The sequence below is a fragment of the Phlebotomus argentipes genome, unplaced genomic scaffold, assembly GCF_947086385.1.
Source record: "Phlebotomus argentipes unplaced genomic scaffold, Phlebotomus argentipes genome assembly contig_32, whole genome shotgun sequence".
Taxonomy (NCBI): domain Eukaryota; kingdom Metazoa; phylum Arthropoda; class Insecta; order Diptera; family Psychodidae; genus Phlebotomus; species Phlebotomus argentipes.
Window position 1 is genome coordinate 138,871 of NW_026776187.1, and position 22,162 is coordinate 161,032.

The 22,162-nt window shown below is 46.9% G+C and overlaps 4 protein-coding genes across 5 annotated transcripts; 3 read left to right on the forward strand and 1 right to left on the reverse strand.

Moving 5' to 3' along the window:
• The first annotated feature begins 929 nt into the window (after nucleotides 1–929).
• LOC132264307 (protein tamozhennic) lies at nucleotides 930–4,427 on the forward strand. Its single transcript, XM_059764442.1, has 4 exons — nucleotides 930–1,139; nucleotides 1,236–1,620; nucleotides 1,686–1,953; nucleotides 2,353–4,427. Exons 2-4 carry the CDS (start codon nucleotides 1,297–1,299, stop codon nucleotides 3,720–3,722), a joined length of 1,962 nt encoding a protein of 653 aa, XP_059620425.1. The 5' UTR covers nucleotides 930–1,139; nucleotides 1,236–1,296; the 3' UTR covers nucleotides 3,723–4,427.
• A 971-nt stretch (nucleotides 4,428–5,398) lies between these two features.
• Nucleotides 5,399–9,184, forward strand: LOC132264202 (leucine-rich repeats and immunoglobulin-like domains protein 1). Its single transcript, XM_059764314.1, has 4 exons — nucleotides 5,399–5,569; nucleotides 6,679–7,032; nucleotides 8,030–8,374; nucleotides 9,099–9,184. The coding sequence occupies exons 1-4, from the start codon at nucleotides 5,497–5,499 to the stop codon at nucleotides 9,182–9,184; spliced, it is 858 nt and encodes a 285-aa protein (XP_059620297.1). The 5' UTR covers nucleotides 5,399–5,496.
• A 314-nt stretch (nucleotides 9,185–9,498) lies between these two features.
• On the forward strand, nucleotides 9,499–19,159 carry LOC132264305 (inverted formin-2). 2 transcript variants are annotated; one of them, XM_059764440.1, is made up of 8 exons: nucleotides 9,499–9,726; nucleotides 14,505–14,718; nucleotides 14,785–16,088; nucleotides 16,148–16,498; nucleotides 16,562–16,941; nucleotides 17,006–17,557; nucleotides 17,615–17,755; nucleotides 17,814–19,159. In XM_059764440.1, exons 2-8 carry the CDS (start codon nucleotides 14,518–14,520, stop codon nucleotides 19,148–19,150), a joined length of 4,266 nt encoding a protein of 1,421 aa, XP_059620423.1. In that variant the 5' UTR covers nucleotides 9,499–9,726; nucleotides 14,505–14,517; the 3' UTR covers nucleotides 19,151–19,159. The 2 variants fall into 2 exon arrangements, with proteins under 2 accessions (XP_059620423.1, XP_059620424.1); XM_059764441.1 differs by lacking the exon at nucleotides 9,499–9,726 and adding an exon at nucleotides 10,242–10,477.
• A 484-nt stretch (nucleotides 19,160–19,643) lies between these two features.
• On the reverse strand, nucleotides 19,644–22,018 carry LOC132264312 (transmembrane protein 120 homolog). The gene is made up of 7 exons (XM_059764449.1): nucleotides 21,731–22,018; nucleotides 21,535–21,653; nucleotides 21,067–21,202; nucleotides 20,650–21,007; nucleotides 20,496–20,590; nucleotides 20,146–20,427; nucleotides 19,644–19,760 (listed from the first exon to the last, which is right to left on the reverse strand). Exons 1-7 carry the CDS (start codon nucleotides 21,785–21,787, stop codon nucleotides 19,695–19,697), a joined length of 1,113 nt encoding a protein of 370 aa, XP_059620432.1. The 5' UTR covers nucleotides 21,788–22,018; the 3' UTR covers nucleotides 19,644–19,694.
• Nucleotides 22,019–22,162: the final 144 nt, after the last annotated feature.

The window sequence follows — 22,162 nt, forward strand, 5'->3', positions numbered from 1 at the left end:
ACTGAAAGACACTCTCCCGCTTTTCTCCCGTTCGGCGATTGGGAGGGAGAGCCTCCCACCATCGCCCAAACAGCACGTTCATGCTCGATTTTTTCGGTGAAAACTCGTCTGTATTGCCACGCACACGCTTAAGTGAGTCGCGCGCCTTTTTCTCTCCAATTCTGCCCGAGTAATTTGATTATAATAGGCATGCTTCTGTGCCGGGCAAAATTGCCAATATGACCACAGAGCAGCAATTGTTGAGCAGTTGAAGAAATTTCTATTTTTCTCTTTGATTTTTTGGCCATGTGAAAAGTACGTGAAATTGTCACTCTAAAGACTCCCACTGGGCACGTAAAGTTGAACAAAGAAGTCATGTTTTGGATGCACTTTCGAATTTCATATGAAAGGAACCACTCGTCAGAGGCGCGAGACTCAAAAGACAATATCTCTGGCGATCCACTGATCTTAAGACGATTCTGAGAAGGGCTTGAAAACACTTTTCAGCTTGAATAACATTTTGAGATTGAGGCAAAAAAAAACAATGAATTTTACGAATGACTAATTGTGTTCACTGGATTAATTGTGGGTGATATTTTGAGCGTTTTTCCATGGCATTTTCCTCAAATGTTAGTCACACAGAGAAATACTCAATCGTGTCGGTGTGAAGCAGAATGGGCAGAATTATGTAAATACTTGCTTTTCACTGCTTCCTCGTTGATTTTGATTACCAAGATTATGCATTCGGCGACTATTGCGTGATCTTTAGTTCCTTCATGCCCTCCATGAGTGAATTTCAGCGGGAGAAAAGGTGAGAATCGTGAGATATTTGCAATTTTGCATAAACTTGGCGCCGCGAACAATTTTGGGCGCGCAAAATTCAGGTGCGTGTCTCAGCTGAGGAGAATCCAATTCGCTCCCCTTGATTGTTGCGTGCGCCCTCTGGACAGGTGACATTGACATTTGGAGAAAAATATTTGTTTTCCGTGAAATTTGCAAGTATTAATTTTTGTGTGATTTCACCCCCATAAAACCCCCCATCGTCATGGTTTCAGCGGCAATCCCGAGGGCGACAGTGGGCCAGCACTGTTGATGGTGTTGCTGGTGGAAACATCGCGGCCAAGTGGCGAGAAAGCGAGCATCTTTGGCCATCCCGAAAGGTGTCTTTTTATAGAAAGGAGGCCTTCTTATTTATAGATTTTGGGGGAAGAACCCACTTTTTCACGCACTCCCTCTGCTCCTGCTTCACCCTCTAGATCGGCATCTGCCGCGGCGAGGGCGTTCCCGGTGGTGTAGCGAGTGACAGGCGTGCGAGAGATGTCAGAGATGGTGGCGTGCAACCTGCTTCCGGAGCTGTGGCAGCAGATCCTGCAGCAGCACTGGACGTACCTGGAGACGGAGGAGAGCCTGCAGAAGATCGAGGAGAGGCGCAAGCTGGAGGAGTGCCTCAAGGACTTCCTCTGCATCGTGCCGCACTCCCGCAAGTTCCTGCTTCCCGTCACGGCGTACGTGCTGCAGAAGTCCATCCTGCAGGCGGACGACTCCTCGGCCTACAAGGCCTCCATCGGCTTCGAGTCCATCAGCCAGTACGCCAACAATCTGTTCACAAAACCCTGGCGAAAAGAGTACCGTGTCATCAAGGTTGGCGAGCGCATGAATCATCGCCTCGATTATCAGTGTGTTGACAATGCTCGCCTCCATTTCAGATGTACTCGGGCTTCTACCACCACGAGATCCAGTCGAATCTCGTGGAGTCGGAGAAGATCTTCGAGGCCATGGGCTACAAGATCCTGCCCAACGGCACACTCGTCCTGGACGGCCCCATTTGTCCCGATCAGGTCACGAATGTGTCGCGCGACGCGCTCACGGCGTTCGTGGAGTGCCAGATCCTGAAGCAGATCTTCTCCGGACTCACGACCATGCAGGTGTCCAGCAACTGGATCGACATCTACAACTTCCGGAGCATGCACACCGGTAAGTGTCACTGACTCTCCTTGGGCGCCGCGAGACGCTCGCGCGGGCATTGATTTTCGTTGAATAATTCGCGAGGGGTGGGCGGAATCAAAAGTATATCGGTTATTTTTAGCCACTCGATTGATTGCATTCGAGTGATTCAAATCGATGCCGAGCAGCGCATCCCATGCAAGAGTGCAGGACTTGAAACTTCGGAGCAGAATTCAACCAGTTGACTATTTATTTATCCGCTGGGAATTTATCATTGCGGAGAACATGAGTTTGTGTCATGATATCGCCTGAATCCTTGTAGTTACACAAGTGTTTTGAGTTTGAGTCACTGAACAAGACAGTTTCTTGGCCACTTGCCAGAGACTGTTTGGAGAATCAATAATAACATTTTCCCCGTTTTCCCTGCAGGAACACCTGAACAGGTCATCAATTCGATGGTCTATTCGCTGCAGGAGAAGAGGACGCACCAGGAGAAGTCTGAGAACTACTACAATGTTCCCGTGACGAACACTTGCAACTCGTGCAGCGGAGCGAGGCAGTATCAGCTCGTGCCGCCGCCTGTGAGCAGTTACTGCGCGCCTCCGCCACCTCCGTGCTCCCTGCACCCGGTCCCAGTGCCCAACTACCCCTATCCGACCGGTCAGGGCGTGTACATGCCGCACTCCAAGTCGCTGGATCATCCTAGTGAGAAGATGCGGCAGCACAGGCATTTCTCACTGGACCAGCAAGCCTACGACTACGCCAGATCGCCAGGGTATTACGACGCGGTGGGCAATTACGACTGCGTGGATGGCTTCCCTCCGACCTGCGCCGCCTTCAGTGCGTACAACACGGCGGGCAATCGGTATCCGCTGCCCGGGGGATTTCCCCTGGCCGGCCTGAGCCAGCCGTGCGACGGTGGCATGAACGGAATGGCGATGAACGGCAGCGCGTACGGGCGATGCTATGGGCAGGATCACAGATGCTATCAGGAGTATCAGGGATGCAATTTCTGCGGGGAGAAGGCGCGCCCCAAGGGCTCAGGGCACAGGAGTGAGAATTTAATTGATTTGGGCGACTACAGGGACTCTTATCAGCAACAGCAGCAGCAGCAGCCTTTCGATGCCACTAGCATGTCGAACGGCGAGCTGTCTGACTACTATCAGCGCGTCAAGGTGGCGCAGAAAGTGCGGCCACGGCCGTCTGAGGGTGAGTTGTATGCCAGGAACAATGTGCGGCCGGTGAGGCCGTCGCGGCACAATGTGGAGCCCGAGGAGATGAGCAGCAGCGATCCGGAGAGGCACAAAAATCACGACGGCGTGGGATCGTTCGAGACGTGGGACTATGTTTTCCAGAACCTGGAGAAGCAGGGCTACAGCAAGGATCTGGGCGAGCGGGACTTGACGGTGCAGGGCCTGGACTTGGGCTCGCTCACGCTGCAGGAGGAGCGGCGGCAGGCCAGTGTGCCGGCCGTGGCGCAGAAGGTGAAGGTGACGAAGATGGAGCCCGTGACGAAGGCCATCCAGACGGAGAGCACGCAGAAGAGGGCGACCAACAAGGTGGTGAACAACAACAATGTGGAGTCGCTGGAGAGGCGGAAGATGCAGCAGGAGAACACGAAGAACCGACAGATTCAGGATCAGCAGCGGAAGACGGTGAGACATGCGGAGGCGACACAGAGCGAGTGGAGCTGCCGGTTTTGTACTTACCTGAATCCGGAGAGTCGCAAGATTTGCGAGATGTGCTCAAAGAGCAAAGACTTCATCTTCAATCTGGACAAGACGCCGACGTGCGTGTGAAAGAAGGCACAATTGTTGTAAGTCAGTTCAAATTGAGTTTTTTTTCTGTTCATCTTATTATTTGTCTAATTATGTGCATGTCTAAATTCTTGGCGATTAGAGAGAGACTGTGAAGAAATTTGTGAGATAGAAACTATCGTAAAAAAATGCTTTAGAGATGCTCCATCGATGATTCTTAGGTTCCAGAAGAGATTTTTCTTAGCTAATCCATTTGTGGTGAACTTCCGCTGAGCGGAAGATTCTGGCTAATGCAATGAATTTTAATTGTTGAAATATTATTTTACTCTGACCTGTTGAAGGGAATCTTTTTCACTCTTCTTTACTTTGCCATATAAAAAAAACTGCAGATTTTTCACTTTATAGAATTGACAAGGAGAGATTTTCACAAATCTGTTATGTGCTAACATGAAAATATATTATCTATGATGAAATTCTACGAGAGAAAATCACACAAAAGGAAGAAAAACATACACACAAAGGAAAACACACAGTATTTACAATCGTATAAAATGAAAATGAGTTGCAATTTGTGGTTATATTTTCCAGCTAATCCACAATAAGAAAGAAAGAAAAAATCAATCCAACCTCAAAGCTTGGAAAAGTGATCAAAAAGTTTCAACTCGTTCTCAATTGATGATCATTCTATAGTTAGAAAAGGAAACTTGTGACAAACAAAAACTATACTATCTTTGGCGTAATACAAGATGACAAAAAAAAAACCTCTTCTCTTTGCATTTCAAGAAGAAAAAGAAATTGAACAGGAATTTAGGAAGAAGAAAAAAATCCCTCTAGCTAAAAAATTATCATAAAGGACAAAGAAACCCTGTTAGATTGACTGACAAAAGGACGTTGGTCGATATTATGGAGCAATAGTGAAAATAATAAAAAGGAAATTGTTGAAACTTTGTAATTTAGGCGCCCTCTTTGCTAATTCTTCTTACTATTGACAATTTGTTGATTAAGATGATTGAGAAAAAGGATGGAAAAAAAAACATGATAGAATTTCTATTGTATACTATACAAAAAGTTGTTACACGATTTTACTTACAATAAATAATAATAATAATAATAAATTAAAAGGCAGACTTAAGTGTTTTTCTTTGGAGAGTTTTCACAGGGAGAGTTAACAGATTTCTGTCTCTGTTGCGACGAATCCGGCCCGAGATTCCGTGAGGTTTCCCTGATGGGAAAGGCATGTCTTTGTCGGTCAAATGAGCCTCATTTGGGCGGAATGGGAGAAAATTGGGGAGGAGGAGGAGAGACTCTGTTTGGGAAACTAACAAGAAGCCAGGGAGAATGAATTGCGTGAAAAGTCGTAAAATACCGTGAAAATTGGTGTATCTGTGAAGAAGTTGTTGATATGCTACTGTATAAACAATCCGCGGAGGAATCACATGTTATGGGATAGTATGTGGTGAGGTGGAAAAAGGCGGGAAATTCCTCACACATTCTCAATTACTTAAGTATGGACAGGCGCGAAATCTATTTTCTACTTCAGTCGAATATCTAATTCTGCTCAGTGAAGAACGGCCGGTCGAATTCACGGGATTTTTCCTCAGCAGAAAGCCAGAGAATTGGAGTGATTTTTTCTTCTCCTTCGCCATCTCAAGTGGGTTTATTTTGCTGTCTAAAAGGAAAAACACGCACGACATTTTCCACCCAAAAATATCATGTGAAAAACTGTGCAGTGACGAGAAAAAAGAGTGTCTCAAAGTCTTTCCAACTGTTCTTGCTTCACTGCCGTGTGACGAACGCGTGAAGAGCCCACGTGAAGATGAGGAAAACAATCGCTGTTGTCCTGCTTCTGCTTTTGCACTCAACCACGGAAATAGTCACAGCTGCATCAGGTAAAGAGCTGCGGCCGAAGAGCGCAACAAAATTGTGTGTCACAAGTGCGAATGAGCCGGAGAATGGGCTGAAGAAGTGATAAAATGTGACGAATGTGCCAATAAATCATCCGGAAATGTCCTCATAAACACACTTTTTTCCATGCCTCAGCATCTTCATTTGCAGGAAGTGCGCGAAATAGATCACAACTGGCCTCAATCAAGTGCGTTTAAATTACGCGTCATGCGAACCCAAAAATGGGCGATAATTAAAAATCGCCACGCAATTTGATGATGAATGGCCATAAATAACATTTGTGCGGCCTTGTCTTCTGCTCTCTCAAAGCATTCTTTTCCTACAAACATTTTTGCACGCCCACGCACGAGAAGCAACGGACAGAGAGAAAAGGACCAATAAATTTAGTGTCCTTCAAGGGCAGATCAATGAAATTCGCGCAAAAGGTCAGAGAAGTTCGCTAATTAAAGTGCCATTTTCTAGGGAAGAAAGAAATAGTTTCTTTGACTTCCAATGTGGAGGCAGCTTTAAGAATTCTGTCCAAAACTGGTTCCTCCAAATATGATTTGATGTCAAATTTACTCAGTGGCGTAGAGACTTTCCAGAAATGTCCAAAATCTGATGCAGAAAATTACATTTTACACTCCAGATTGTGATCTTTCTGGCAATTGGCAAAATGTCCTGGAAACTCCATAAATTCAACTTGTTATTTGTTCCCTAAATAATCTTTTACGACATTCCGAACAAATCGAGGAACTTTCTAGCTGGTCAATTTTACGCGAAATTGCCATTGAAGATGTCTTTTTGAGGCATTTTACGACCTATTCACCGACTTGGCGTAATTAAATGCGATCGCCGAGGCAATTTCCTCCTAATATAACAAGATGCCAAGCAAAACTCAAGAAAATCGAACATGAAACACACGCAAATGTGAGGTTTTTCTCAAGTATTTCGCTCGTGTGTTGTTTTTTTTTCTTCATCCAATTCATTCATGAACTCTTTGGGGACAGTTGTGAGTCACGCGCGTCTTTTTCGCCTGTTTGAAACTCGATTGAAAACATAATAATTTCACACAAAACGCCTCGGCATTTTTGCGCGCGCGCCTCTCTTGCAGTGCGCTTCAGCGAGGAGACGAATCTCGTGAGCCTGGGCCCGGTGTTTGGGGAGGTTCCGCACGAAGTCGAGGCCGCCGTGGGTCACACTGTGATACTGTCGTGCATCATCCACAATGCTGGCGACAGGACGGTGTCGTGGCTGCGCATGAAGGACTACAGCATCCTGCTGATGAACAACACCAAATTCACCACGAATCCGCGCATCGATCGCCAAGATCCGCCGCCGGCGAGGAACGTGTGGAATCTCGTGATCAGCAACGTGCAGCGAAGCGACGAGGGCGTGTACGAGTGCCAAGTGTCCACGGAGCCCAAGATGAAGAGCATCGTGAAGCTGAAAGTCATCGAGAGTTCCGGTGAGTGGAAAATGCGACAAAACGACTGCAAATTGGTTTTTTTTTCATTCTGTTTTATGGATAAAAGTTACTGAAATAACTAAAATAGTCTTTTAGCACACAAAAACTATGGCTTTCTTGCGTTCTTCTTGTGCTTGAGCATTTGATTTTTCCAATCCCAAAGATAGTGTGAGTAGAGTTATGGGAGAAGCAAAGAGGAGAGTTGGAAAAGTAGTGTTTTTCCAAGTGTTTTTCAGAACAAATCTACTTATTTTAATGGTAATTCCTTTATTTACTCTCCCGTAGTTTATAAACACTGACCGAAAGTGATGAACTACTCAACAAATGCTTCCATTCCTGGCCTTGTTCATAAACTTCACTTTATAAATAGAACAGAGTCTTTGGGAATGATTGGAATGAGGGATCAAAAGAACTGTGAAATTCCCTTCTTAACCTTCCTATTTTGCTAAGAATCTTCCACCGCGCCACAGCGATAAAAACTCCGCATATTTAATTAGCATCTTCACAAAATTATTGTTTGTTTTGAGAAGTTGAGGAAGCAATTTTGCCAGATACTAAAACCTCCCCAAATTGCGTGTTCCAAACTGGCATTCTTGCGATCACTCGAAACCTCTGCAATTAATATCACTGATACATCAATTTCAATTGGCAGAAAACCATCATTTCAATATGAATGCCTCACTCTCGACTTCGATGTTATTTCAGGCAGAAATTTCCCCCAATTGAGATCCGCATAAATATTCTCCACGGGCTTTTTCTAATGAGCGGAAATAATCCGTGATCTTCGCATGAAGAATGCGCTACGAGATTCTTCTGCCATGTTACCAATAAACCTGTCCGTGGTGCTAATTAATCAGCTTTGGGAGCGTCGCTTTTCACCAGCGTAAATTAATCGCGGTGGATTTATTTAGGCGCGCGAACAGCGAATGCTTTATTGCTCTGTGGCGCGAAGGGTGAGAAAAAGTCAATTTCCCGCTGATTTCGCGCTCCTTTGCAGAGCCCGAGGTGGCGATGGCGGACACGCCCTTCGTCACGACGCAGATCGCGGGGCCGCGCGAGGAGGTGGTCAAAGTGGGCTCCGTGGTGACCTTCCAGTGCTCCGCCGTGCACCGGCTGAACGGCTCCGAGGGCGGCCGCGTGACGTGGCTGAAGGACGGTCGGCCCGTGGAGAAGCACGAGAGCCCGCGCGGCGGCGTGAGCGTGTACACAGAGTGGAAGCCGCACGTGGTCGTGAGCAGACTCACGCTCATCGCGTCCGACACGGAGGACAACGGCGCGTACTCGTGCTCGATTCCGGGCAGCGGCACGGACACCGTGATGCTGCTCATCGACGCAGGCAAAGGTACGGACACTCCCGATCCCACTCCGCACTCTCCACAGTCCTTCTGGCGACTCCTCAAGTGCCTCTTCTGCTTTTGCTAGAGGCCGCAAAAGGTAGATTCTGCAGCTCAGAGTGCTCAAAATGCGATCACACATTGATCGGAAAGTAGCGCAAAATTGCTGATTATTTGTTGAGCAATTAACTTAATCGATGTGATATGTAATCAGTGATCTAAATTAATTTTACCACCACGCCCAGGACAAATAAATCTACCGCACGATGTGGAAGTTTATTGGAAAGAGCTGTCTAATTAAGGCCTTTTTATGCCGAGAAATTAATAACACGGCTCTCCGTATCGATTAGAGAGAATCTAAATATTATGAGAAAATATTTCTTTTAAGACTGCACTGAGAGAAATTCGAGAAGATTGGATGCCAAATGCCAACAGTGCTGGGCAGAATTGTGGAGTCAAGTCGAAATTAATTTGGAGAATTGCATAAATTCAAACGCACGAAGTAGTTTTTTTCTTGTAATCATACTGAAATTACACCCAAGAACTCGCGATGCAATGATCCTAAAACTCTTGCAAGCACTGTGAATGCAGAGAAATCGGAAACCGCCAAATTGCTGGCTGGAGTTTCCTCGCAGTGCACTCACGAGTCCATTATACCAATTTTGAGCCACTTCTTGAGCGCGCTCTCGGCCAGATGCGAGCAGTGACTAATGCCAGCGCCTCTCTTTGCAGCCGGACTCCTGACATCTTCCGCCAGCGCCAGCAGAGCGGCGGCCCTCCTGCCGCTCGCCCTACTCCTGTACAGTGTGAGAAATTAAAGAGACTCTTCCCTAAGCGTGTGTGGCTCATCTCTGGGGATTCGCGGGTCGGCGGTGATTCACAATGGTCGTGCATGGGCTGGCGAGGCGAGTTTCGCGCGAGAGACACTCGAGGCGAAAAAAAAGGCAGGCAAATGTTAAAGTTAATTCTCTTGCGCGATGGACAAATGGGCGCGAGTGAGACGTTGGCTCACAAGAGATGTGGGCTGTGAATGGAGTTTTTCCAGGCCTCGCGCGCCTCTCTCCCACCTCGCGGAGTCGACACTGGCGGGCCCGAGAAACGGTCAGAGGGATTTCTCAACCGATTCAGTTGACTTGGAGCCTCGATCGCGAGTGGATTGTGGGTGAGATTGGCGTGAAAGTGATTATCCCCAGACTTCCCGCAGCAGTGAGTGAGTGTGCGTGTGTGGAATTTCTCAGCTGCAGTTTGGACCACAATGTGGAGAATGTTGCCAGCCATCCGTAGCCCCAAATTGACGTAATTTCCCTCCAAGAGCCACACAGATGAGCGGAGTCGCGCGGACGGAAAAAATCCTAATGCTGTGAGTGTGTCTTGCCCAGAACGCCACACTTTGGCATAGAGTGTGTGATGTAATTTCTTGTGACTGCACATTTTGGCCCCACTTACGAATTGCCTGAGAGGCTGAAAGTGAAATTCGTCAGTGGGATGATCAGTGATGATCGCAAGATCGCACCTGAACGGCAAAAATCTCGCGAGTTTTCAATCATTTTGGGGATTACACAGTGGATTACGAGGCTATTTCGCGAGCGCGCCCAAAAGATCACCTAACAAAAAGACACGATCGAGTCGCGAGATCGCTCAATGGACAAAATTATGGATATTGTCCACAAATCTGGTATTTCCAGTGTGTGTTTTTGTCATTCCTCTATTTTCTGATCTCCTCTCTGTCTCTCTCCCCGCGTTTCTCGGCTCTTCGGCCGATCATGATTGGTGCGCCGATGATATAATTCCTGAGAATTTCTTCTTCTGCCAAAAGAACCCCGAGATCGCGGTTTTTTTCTCCCATCTCCTATTCGCGAAGATATTGTCAAAAGTGTGGTTGCGAAGCCTTGAGGAATTTTGTTGACTCCAGTGAGAGCGCGAGACCCTCGAAAAATTCACCCAAGATCGTCACAAAATTCCACCCACATGATCACACAAGTGATCATGGAAGAGACATCCACAGGCTTTTTCTCACTTTTTCGATCATCATTGGCGCCTTTTTCACATAAATTAGCAATTTGGCCAGCGAGACAGTGGATTTTTGGGTGATCTTCAAGTGTTCGGACGTGGTAAGAAAATACAGTTTTATCTCTATGTGACTTCCTGCGGGTGTTTCTCTTTTTTTGTCCACACACACACGCCATTGGTATTCAATTAATTCAATCAGACAATGCTTCTTCCTAACTGTGCGCGCATCCATTGTCAAAATGATCGCAGAAGCGGAAATTGACTCTCCCTCGCAAGTTCCCTCGCGCGGCCACTTTAGTTGAGATTTGGTAGAGGAGAAAAAATCACACAATATATTTTTCAAACTTACTTAACACCATTTAAATGCTTCTCCGCTTCTCTTCTCCATTCCTCCTTTCCGACGCCATGCGCGCAACCGAAATCGTAGCCAGAGACCATCAGAGTTCTGGCGTGAGAGACGCCCAACTTGAAGACACCATCAAATGGACCTCTTCGGAGGCTGTGTGCCGATGATCCTCGAAGCGGAAAATCAATCAATGGCAATGCGACGATGGCAAACCGAAATTCTGGCTTCTTGGCGCGATCGTGTGCATTTGGTGCATGACCGAGTCACAAATTTCCACTGATCTCTTGCACACGGCGTGGCCAGAGATGAAAAATGTGTCCAGTTTCATGTGAAAACTCACGATCAAACAAACATCTGGGCACGGCGATCGTGGCCGGATTTGCGTGCGAGCGAGAGAGTGCGAGGCTATGAAAAATCGTCATCAAGTCTTTTCTTGAAGAAACGCGCGTCAATTATTACGGATACATTAGTAAAATACTCACATAAAACTGTAAATATAGCAACAATTGTTGTTTCAAGGGTTTTCATTTGATTCCCTTCTATTTTCCTTTTCCTCAATCAGCTCATGAATCAACACGAAACTGTTCCATGAAATTCCTTTAATACTTACTTTAGGCAAATTTTGACCATAATCACAAGATCACTGTTGTCTTAACGATCGCTGGGTGTCTTTTGAGAAGACCACTGCAAATATCTTGATGACACACGAAAGATGAGTTCTGTTTCTCAACCAGAATATGTTCTCTTTTATAACTTCTCTGCAAATTAGCAAATGATAATAATAAAGTGACCAAATCGTTGGTCAAATTGGCAGCATAAATGGCAGTTTAGTGGCTGCATGTGTCCGTAATTTGCGCCACTGCTTCTCTACATTAATAATCTATACACAGGCATCTCGGCACAGGCAACAAAAGTGCTCTCTCAAAAGACACACAATTTTCGAAGTGAGTAAATAATGTGACCTTGTCGTCGTCGATTACAAAATATGCGCGCGATGGAGAGAACTTGGAGCAGCGCATTGAAATTAAACGCCATGAAATGCGCGATGAAAAATCTCTGGACACTCTTGGCAAACATATTGATTGACTCTCGCCGGGGCTGCAGATGATCCAGAGATTTTGAATCTGACGCGAGATGGGATGTCAGGTATCCAGAACACTCCAAGGTGAATGGATCCGATAATTTCACTCCACCTGCTTTATGTGGTGGCGCACACACCTCGATCATTAAAGTCTTTAGTGATTTATTCAGGCAGAAAAACATTCGCGCGACTCACCGAAGCGCACAAAGCTTTGCGCCAACGAGATTCTCTGCCTCCCTGGCGCGTCTACCTGAGAGCATTTCAGGTGACAAAACCACAAAAGAGAAGAGCCACAAAATTCGCAAGAATGATCGTGTGGGTGGGAAATTTGCATGCGGGCATCAGGCAAAAAAAGCGATCTTGAGCTTTTTGCCACTTGCGCTCAATTGAGTTTCGGGTAAACAAACCAGAAGAGGTGATTTTTGAGTGCAATCTCGTGCGGTTTTTGGCTTTGGCCGTGATCATCTCGAGTAGATTATAAAATACTTTATTAAACTGTTTGATCTCTAAACAAATGAGCTGTAAATTCTAGTCGCGATCCACCCACTCTCTCATTTTTCTCGACAGAGAGACAAGTTATTTCACTTTGGACACTTTCATGTTCTACAAAATTAAGATAGCGATCGAGAAAAATATTGCTTTCTTTTTTTCCATGTCTGCCATTGATGGCATTCTTCTGGCTTTGTTTGGCATGGATTACATTTTGAGTTACATTTGTTGATAACTTCTTGAATATTAATTTCATCTTATCGCACTCTTAAGTTAAGAGATCGAGCAAATCTCATCATATTTTCTTTCCGCAATCATTTCACGGGCTCTTAGCGACCAATTAGAACAATTAGCATGAATAATGATCCAATTTTCATGGGTGTGAACCGCACAAAACCTTTCCTCGCGTGGAAATTTTTCCCACCCAACCATCCATCGAGGCGAGCACGATAAGTGCGATGTTTTAGTGACTCAAAGTGAAGATAAATCAACTGACATGAAAATTGAGGACGAGAAGGCGCGCATTGTTGAGAACGATCGAGTGCTTTTTCTCTCTTTTCGATCCAAACAGAGGCAAAAAGCACAATGTCACATCATTTTCTTGCACTGTTGAAAAGTGTTTGACACTGAAAATGTGGCATAATCGTGGATTTTTCAAGGCTTTTTTCATATTCCAATTTCTGCTCTTGCGATGCCGTTTTTCCTCAAATTTGCATGACGAACGCGCGCGCGTTAATGGAAAAACACGATAAGGAGCTGATTAAGAGCTTAGCCAAATATTGTTCCCATCTTAATTTCGGGGATTGAGGGTAAATAGAGGCGAAATAGTGCTTTATAGACCTTTGCAGGTTGTTTTTCTTCTATATACAATCCAATTCGCCTATTGAGAAGCGAGCGATAAGATAACAAAAAAAAGAAGACAAATTGTACGTCCTCAGATAATCGTTTGATGGTTCTGGCGCTCTTTCGGCCGTAAAGCAGTAAAAACCCGTGTAGTAGAGTTTTTGTGGCCGCCGAAATCAATGATTGTGTGTGACTCTCTCGAAATTGACACCGAATAGCTTCTCTCTTGTGGCCACAATATAAAATAATTAAATTTTTCAATATCGCGCGACAAACGTTTCAAGTTGTTTGCAATTTAAAAAGCTGCCGGTTGACCTCACATTACCCAAATTGGTAATGCTTTCACGGTTTATGTTAAGTCTCTCAGTTCCAATTATGATTAAATTTTGCCTTTTTCTCTCACTCGCACTCTCGGACGATCGGCAGCAGCGCACTTGTGAAAATTAATCTCTCTGGCGGAGCCGCGTAAAGGTCTCTCCAAATCCTTCATGACCGAACTTTTTCACACGGCAGAAGAAGCCCTCACTTGAGCGCCCATCCACGATTCTCCGAAAACCGTTTTCCAATCGACATCTCAATCGTGACTCAATCAATATAAGAGAGACTCATTCTTTGTCTAGAATCTCTGAGAGCATTTTTGGGGGATTAACTGCCACTGGGCTTGGACTGTCTCGAGGGTCAATTAGCATAACAGAGTGTCGAAGAAAAGTCCACTAATTTAAAATAATTCAACAATTCAATTGTGAGTATGAATTTGCATAATTCGCCAGAACATCAAATAATCTCGCAAGTTCATTGTCTCTTTTGGAAGGCAAACTAATATTGACACTTTTCACGTGCCACACAGCAATTGATTGCCACTCGGAAAACTCTTCTTTCACTCTCAAATTCTTCATGATGTTCTCGAGAATGCGCAGAACAACACAATTTCAGCTTGTTTTGGTCGAATTTTTGAATTATATTTATTTATTCCACTGATTCCAGTCAATTATTCCACTTCTCGAATGTTCAGAAACCACCAAAAAAAGTCTGTTTTACAATTCTTACGCATAAGATTTCCGTGTGTTTTTTTAGACAGACTTAGAATTTCATTTAAACACAATTTACAGCCAAATTTGCCACAATTATTCGACTCTTGATCAATCGTGATGTCACTGGAGATACTTACTTTTAAGCAGAGAACTTAATTGCATCACTTTCGCCACTCTTGGTAGGTTGAGTGTTCGAGAAGAACACGTTCGAATCTGAATGAGATCATCAATATTTCTAATGTTCTCAATTTCTAATTGAGTTCACATGAAAATCAACAGAATCTCGTTGCATTTTCACATCGATCAGGATCTCATGCTGAAGATCACTCTGTTCTCAGGCATTCCTAGGAGATGAAAACAACGATCACGATGGATCCTCGCACGGGACTCGACTATATTGTGGACAACAAGGACTATGTGCAGAAGCTGGGCAGCGCCTTGGACACGGACAATGTCACCGTGAAGAAGCAAGTCTTCGAACTCTTATCAGCTCTCTGTGCGTACAGCACTGAGGGCTACAACCGTGCCCTGGAAACGCTCGAGCACTTCACGGTGAGCAAATGGGTTTTTCCCCCAAATCCACCAGAGCTTTTTGTCAACCAGAAAAATCTATTGCAGAATCTCAAGAAGGAGCGCTACCGCTTCAAGATCATCGTCCGTGAGCTGGAGAGTTCCTCTCTGGCTGAATACCAGATGGCCCTGCTCGCCTTCATAAACTGCCTCATCATCTCGGCTCCGACTCTGCAGAGGCGCATCAAAGTCCGAAATGAGTTCATAGGGCTGAATCTCCTCTCAGTGCTGAACAATCTCAGGCCACTGGCGAAGAATCTGCCCGACATCAAAGTCCAGCTGGATGTCTTTGACGAGCAGCGCGAGAGTGACGAGGCGCAGAACCTCCAAGATCCGGATGGGATTAATCTCAACTCCCATCTGGATGTCTTCTATGCCATCCTGCGCCAGGTCTCTGACACACCGCAGGGAATTCCCTTCCTCTCGATTCTGCAGCACTTGCTGCGCATCGACCCCAAGGAAGCTGTCAGTGATCTGATCTGGGACACGGCAGAGACTCTCGTCCACCGGGCGACACTGCTGGAGAACCACGAGGACTCCGTGAGACTCCTTCGCGCGCCCAGCGTGCAGAAGATCGTCTGTCCGCACTGTCGAACGGACATCGGTGCTCCGCGGAAGCAATCTATCGTGCCAGGAGCTCTGCCCTCGCCTCCGCCTCCTCCGCCGCCCGCAGCCCTGCCTCCACCGCCGCCCCCGCCCGCCATGGCTGAGCTGAAGCCCATGGGAATCCCTCCTCCGCCGCCGCCCATGGCTGCCGCCCTCAAAGCCCCCGTTCAGGCGGCTCAAGCGCCGCAGCCCAAGACACCAGAACCTCCGGCAGAGCCACAGCAGCTCCTGCCGCAGCAGGAGACACCGATTCCGCGCAGCAAGATGAAGACCATCAACTGGAACAAGATCCCTTCGAACAGGATCCTGGGACGTCACAATATCTGGTCCTCGTTGGCATCGGCGCACAGCACGAAGGATCAGAGCAAGACTCTGGACTTCGAGGAGATTGAAGACCTCTTCTGCCAGCAAAGCACACCAAATCCTCAAGCGTCACCCAAATTGGGGCGCGACAAGACAGACACTCTCGAGCGGAAGAAGAAGGAGAACTCAGAGATTAGCCTGCTGGATGGCAAGAGGAGCCTGAATGTCAACATCTTCCTCAAGCAATTCCGCAGTTCTAACGAGAACATCATCAATCTCATCAGAAATGGCGAACATGAAGATGTCGGAGCGGAGAGACTCAGAGGACTGCTGAAGATCCTGCCAGAAGTGGACGAACTGGATATGCTGAAGTCCTTCGACGGGGATAAATCACGCCTAGGCAATGCAGAGAAGTTCCTCATGGAACTCATTCATCTATCAAAGTGAGTTAAAGACTTTTCAAGTTGTTGGAAAGAAGTTTAACTGATTCACTCTTTTTCAGCTACAAGCTGCGAATCGAATGCATGCTTCTGAAGGAGGAATTCGCAGCCAATGTTGGATATTTGGAGCCCGCGATCAGAGCGATGCTCTATGCGGGAGAAGATCTTATGACCAACAAATCCCTCCAGGAAGTCCTCTACATGATCCTTGTTCTGGGGAACTTCCTGAACTCCGGTGGTTATGCAGGAAACGCAGCCGGCGTCAAACTGACTTCGCTGCAGAAGCTGACAGACATCCGGGCGAACAAGCCGGGAATGAATCTGATCCACTACATGACACTGCAGATTGAGAAGAGCAATCCGAAGCTCCTGGATTTCCCTTCGGAACTCACGACGCTGGAAAACGCTGCAAAGTAGGAACGCCTCTTCAGCTGGAAGAATGAAACTAAGAAGACTTTTTTGCTGGTTGTTTTCAGGACAAGCGTGGAACAGCTGAACAACGAACTCTACACTCTGTGCCAGAGAATTGAGAAGATCAAGAAGAGCGTCGACGCTCCGAACACAGACAAGGACATCAAGAAGCAGATGGTGGACTTCCTCAAGACGTCAGAGCACGAAGTCCACATCCTCGAGCGATACATGTTGGATCTGGAGAAGATGAGGATCAAGCTGGCGGATTTCTTCGTTGAGGAAGTGAAGAGCTTCAAACTCGAGGAGTGCTTTAAGATATTCCAGAACTTCAGGGAGAAATTCCGCTTAGCCGTCGTCGACAACGAGAGAAGACGAATCCAGGAGCAACAAGCCAACTTCCGAAGGAAGCAGCGCGAAGATCAGTTGGCAATGAAGAGAAGAAATTGTACGATCTTCTGCCGATACTTGAGCTTTGAACATATTCTAACGTTGTAATTCTCCCTTTCCAGTGACTCCAGACTTGTCTCTCGGACTGGACAGTCAAATCCTCGATCCGAATCTCTTGACAGGGAGTCCAGCGCTTCAGCGGCGCAGAATCGGCTCATTCACGAACAACAACGACCTGGCATCGCCAAAAGATCCCGGACCGTCGCCTGAGGGCACATTGAGACGCAGGAAGAGTCGGAATCTTAACGAAGATGAGAGTTTGATGGACTTCTTGCGCTCTTCTGGCCATGACAACTTTTCGCGCGAGCGAAAGACTTCGTACGGAAGCCTGGATCGCTCGTGGGCGAGACGAGCGAGGGCAGAAAATGGTTTCAAGAAGCGTCCAGACTTGTTCCATGTGGACTTCACAGCAGACCGCGAAAGAGCCAATTCACCCTCGTCGCCTCTTCAGCCGCATCCGATTCCGACAATCGAGAAGGACGCTGTTGCTGATGATGTCAAGCCCAGAATTTCCAAGGAGTGGCACGAAAAGATCCAAACGTGGCTACAGCACAACGATCCTGACAGCAGGAAGAAACGTCTGTCGCAGAGGAAGTCTTATGAGGAGGATTCTGGTGAGTTGTCTCAACATTTATGGCAAAAAGTCATTCTAATGAGCATGATTTTGGCAGAAAACGAACGAAAACTTGATCCTCTGCCGGAGGAGAAGGTTTCCCAGCCAGAAGTGACGCAGAGAAGGACGCCCATGAAGTGGAAACCCTCAAATACCATCGAACTCACCGACGTGGTGGGCACGATTGAGGCCATCCAAGGTAAGAAGTTGTTCAACGTCTCTTCTTCCCTGCAAATATTTACCGCCTTGTCTTGCAGAATCTCAACCAAAACCACGAGAACTCAGAATCACGAGTCCCGACAACTCTCCTCGGAAGTCCCTGATATCTACCCTTGGCCAACGAAGTCCTGGCATCCAGTCATCCTCGATCTTATCGCAGGATCTCCGGAAGAAGGACGACATCGATGCGGACAATAGAGAGACTCCGCCAACGCCCAGAAAGAGTCTTCTTGGCACCGGAGACAACTTCAACGATACAGAATTCTTGGGCACCGGACAGTTCGATAGATTCTCATCTGCCAGGAAGACCAGGCGCTTCAAGAGATCCAATTTCAACATAGGAAGCAATGCTGAAGAGGGCCAAGCGCCTGAAGAAGCCCCAAAAACACAGATCTTCGTGGAATCGTCAAAGCCAGTGGCGCTGGAGAAGAAACAGTTCGCACAGGAGGACAAGGAGGCGCGCCTGAAGCGCTGGCAGGAACGCCTCAAGAGTCTCGACGATCCAGATGCGGGCTTGAAGAATCCACGGCGCTTCCAGATCGGCGAGAAAGCGGGCGAGGGCGTGAGAAATGCCACGAAGACGGCAAATTGTGAGTTCAACGATGAGGGATTTGAGGAGTCTCAGAGCCTGGTGTCGGACACACTGTCGCAGGGCAAGGAGACGAGCTCAGGGAACGAGAACACAGATCCTCAGGTGAATGTGCGGGAGAAATCGAGTGCAATGGGTGGCGAGAGCGTGGAAGCGCCTAAGAGAATCAGTGATCTAATGCCAAAACGAACCTACTCCATGCGAAACAGTCCCTCGGCGCCCACAATCCCGGCCGCTAAGCCGCTGTACAGAAGGAATTCCCTTCGCAAGAACGACTCAAAGTCATCAGTTACCAGTCTGTCGAGCAGGAACGTGGAGAGGAGCGGCTCACGAGGCAGCCTGAGGTCGTCGCGCTCCTCCCTGAACAGTGGAGTGTCCACCAGCACGGTGAAGAGACTCCCGGCCAAGCCGCCGCCATCGCGATTCACCCCAGCGCCGCTGCAAGAGAAGAAACCCTTCCAAACCGCCTCCCTGCGACTGTCCAGCAGCTCCAGTCGCGTCCCGGCCAGTCGCAGCAGCTCCAGCAACTCCAGCATCGGCAGCACATCCCTGCGCATGAAGCCACAATCGTCCGGCTACCCAAAAACCTCCCCCTCGGCGGACAATCTCGCCAACGGCACCACATTCCGCTCCCTGTCCGCAGCAAAGTTACCAAATGCCGCGAGCGTGGCCAGTCGCCGGAACAACTTCATGAGACCCACTGCGGCCTCCACCACCAAAGCCCAGACCCAGGCGCCGCCGTCCGGCGGCCAGAGCGCCCTGCTCAGGAGCCGCCTGAGGAAGTGACAACAACCTTCGAGAATCCCAAGACGAGAGACGATTAGTTAGACAATTCTTGAGACTGCGCAGCGAGAGAGCGTGTAGGAAAAGCAAGGAAGGAACAAGGAAGAAAAACCCTAACAAAGTGCACAATAAATCAAGCATCGATTGATAACATTAATGAAGAGAAAAAGCCACTAACTCAAATCTAATACAGCGAATAGTGCCCTCAAAACGCTAACATCTCACGATATACTCAACACTCACAGCCTAATCCAAAACATCTAACTCAAACTCTCTCTGTGCCTAAAACACCCCCGAAGGAACCTCCCTCTCTCTCTTTAAATTAATTATATTAATTCGTGTGTGTGTTTTTTTACATTCCTGATATTTGTACTTTTTGCAAAGTATGTATTCTCTATGATTTTTTTTATATCTCCTTTTTCCATCTCAAATACAAACAAAACAGGAAAAAAAGATAAAGATTATTTACCACCAATTCTCTCTCTCCGTCTGGATCTTCCCTCGATGCCCTGGCCCCAAAATTCAAAACTTTTTTTTACTACGTAGCCTAATCACTCTTCTTCCCACTGGAATTCACCGGCGACGACTTCTCTGACGCCTTCCTCTTGTCGCCCTGCGGAAAGACGTCGGAAGAGAGATGAGAAGCGGCTTTTTTTTTGTGTGTATAATTCAGTGGTATTTATAGACCACAAAATTCATTGAAATAACCACTGAGCATTATTGTAACATAAGCTCTCGCGCCATCCATTAAATACTCGTGAAATAAGCGTGAGAGAAGGTAAGTTTTCAATGAAACATTTGTGGGAAACAGTTTGTTGACAGAATAAGCTCTTAACAGTCCAGGAAAGTTGACACTTTTCCTTCCAAAGTGCTCAAATATCTTTCAAAACTCTCACACTCTTTCACGAGTCGCGTGATATTGTACAAAAATCAGTCAATCGTCTCTTGAGCGATCTTCCGGGGAAAGCACGTCTGAATTAATGACCAAGACGACTCACCTTGATTTGATCTCTAATCTTCAGTGCCCAGGATAAGCTCTTGAGCCTGTATCGCTCCTTGGCGCGCTCCCTCATCTTCTGCGGCACCACGAGCATTGTGGTCGTGGTGTTGCCGACAAAGAGGATCAAGAAGAGGAAACTCATCATCGGCACCTGCCATGTGGCGTCAGGATGGTGAGAGAGCTTGTACAGCACCCAAGCGTTGTAGGCTTGGAAAACATAGCCGATGAAGAGGAATGGCAGGAGGAATCCGATTCCCTTCCACATCCACGTGTGGAAACCCTGCAATAGAGAAACGGAAATTCATTGTTAGAGCGCTGAAAAAGATTTGATTGCAAGAAAAAATCCACCTCAATTGTAATGTCCATGTTGTGCCTTTCGCCGAGGGCTTTGAGACGATACAGAACTCCTTTTTGATACCGAAACTGTAAGTATTGAACCATACCTGGAACCAGAAAGAAGCAATTAGTCACTGTTTTTTTCCTCGAATTCCCAAATACTTACTTATGTAGGCGTTGAAGTACATGAATTGACTGCGGAATAGCTGCCAAGGCTCTCCTTGAGGCCACACGAGAAGAACGCCGGCGGAAACAGTCGAGATGAAGTGATGCGCTCGCCACCATCCCTTGATTCGCGAGCCATTCACCTTCAGGATGGACTCCCGAATGGTCAGCGTGCAGTAATACCACACCAGCAGGAACATAAACGCCAACTCCAGCGCTCTGTAGTTCACCACGAGATTGAGAAGCGCCATGGCGAGTCCGATCACATTGAGAATCAGCTTGAACTTCTCATAATCGTCCTTATATCGCACCTTGTCGTTTCTATTGAGAATTGACACATTCACATTGCCCAGGATGATCTGGAGACAGCAAAAGGAAAGATTAGGAGCACGTTTGAGAGAAGATCCTTCTCACTCACCTTCAAATACAGTCCATTTTCCTTCGGCAGAGTCTGTTCGATTTCATGCAATTGAGCTTTCCGCTTCATAATCCCCTTCTCGATCTCCCCAAACTCCTCCTGGAACTCCTGGGAAAGTGTTTCTTGCTTTGTGAGCCTGAAAAGGCGAAGGAAAAGGTTACAAAAAGGTTATTCAAGGGCAAAAATATAGCATGACTTGGCAAATACACCAGAAAACACTCTGAAATCCTCTGCAAAACCCCCGTTTACCACCCAAGCAACCTCAAGAATCTCTTCCTCTTGAGATTCTCGTCATTGTCTCAATCCCTGTCGTCCGGACAGAGATGTACATTGCAGTGCCGGATGACACGCCCCGCGGAGAAGTTACGTGAACAAGTTTTATCGTGCAATTTACGCGTGCTTTTCTCATTAATCAATTTTATGGGGGTTTTTCTGATAAAGTAGCTGCTTCAAAGGTTGCACACTCACTTCTTGAGGTTCAGGTTGATCTGATTCATCCGGTATCGCTGGTGTTTGATGTCCTTCTTGCATTTCTCCTGCATACTTCCCAGTCCCTCCAGCAGCTCCAGGTAGTTCTGGTTGACGGTCTGCAAGGCAAAGCAAACGCGGACATGCGTGAGTTAATCTGCATGTGCATCAGGAGGATATTTCTGGGCATTTTCACCTCCAATTCCTTGTATTCCGCCGCCAGTTCGTCCAATTCCTTGCGTATGCTGTCCATTTTGAACTTTCACGCGACTCGCTTTCTTGGCTTTTCACTCACTGGAATGTTCATATGGCGAGTCTAAATGCACTGATCGTCGCCCCACTTGTCGCCACTCACACTCAATCACTCCACCATGTGCAATTCCTGATAAAAACAGCGAAAAATGGGATTTTTTCCTCCTCTGCAAATGTCACGCTGTTCGTCCAGCACCACGACAACCCGGCTGAGTGAGCCCACACTTTAGTCCCACGCGTTGGTCCTTGCGTTAGTGATACTGTGCAGAGAGTGTTATGAAAATCACGAAATCAAGGCCGGTTCTTTTACCAATGTGATTCTCCGAAAATCAATTATCTCTTGAATGCCTCGAATTTCTCATTCCTTGATTTATCC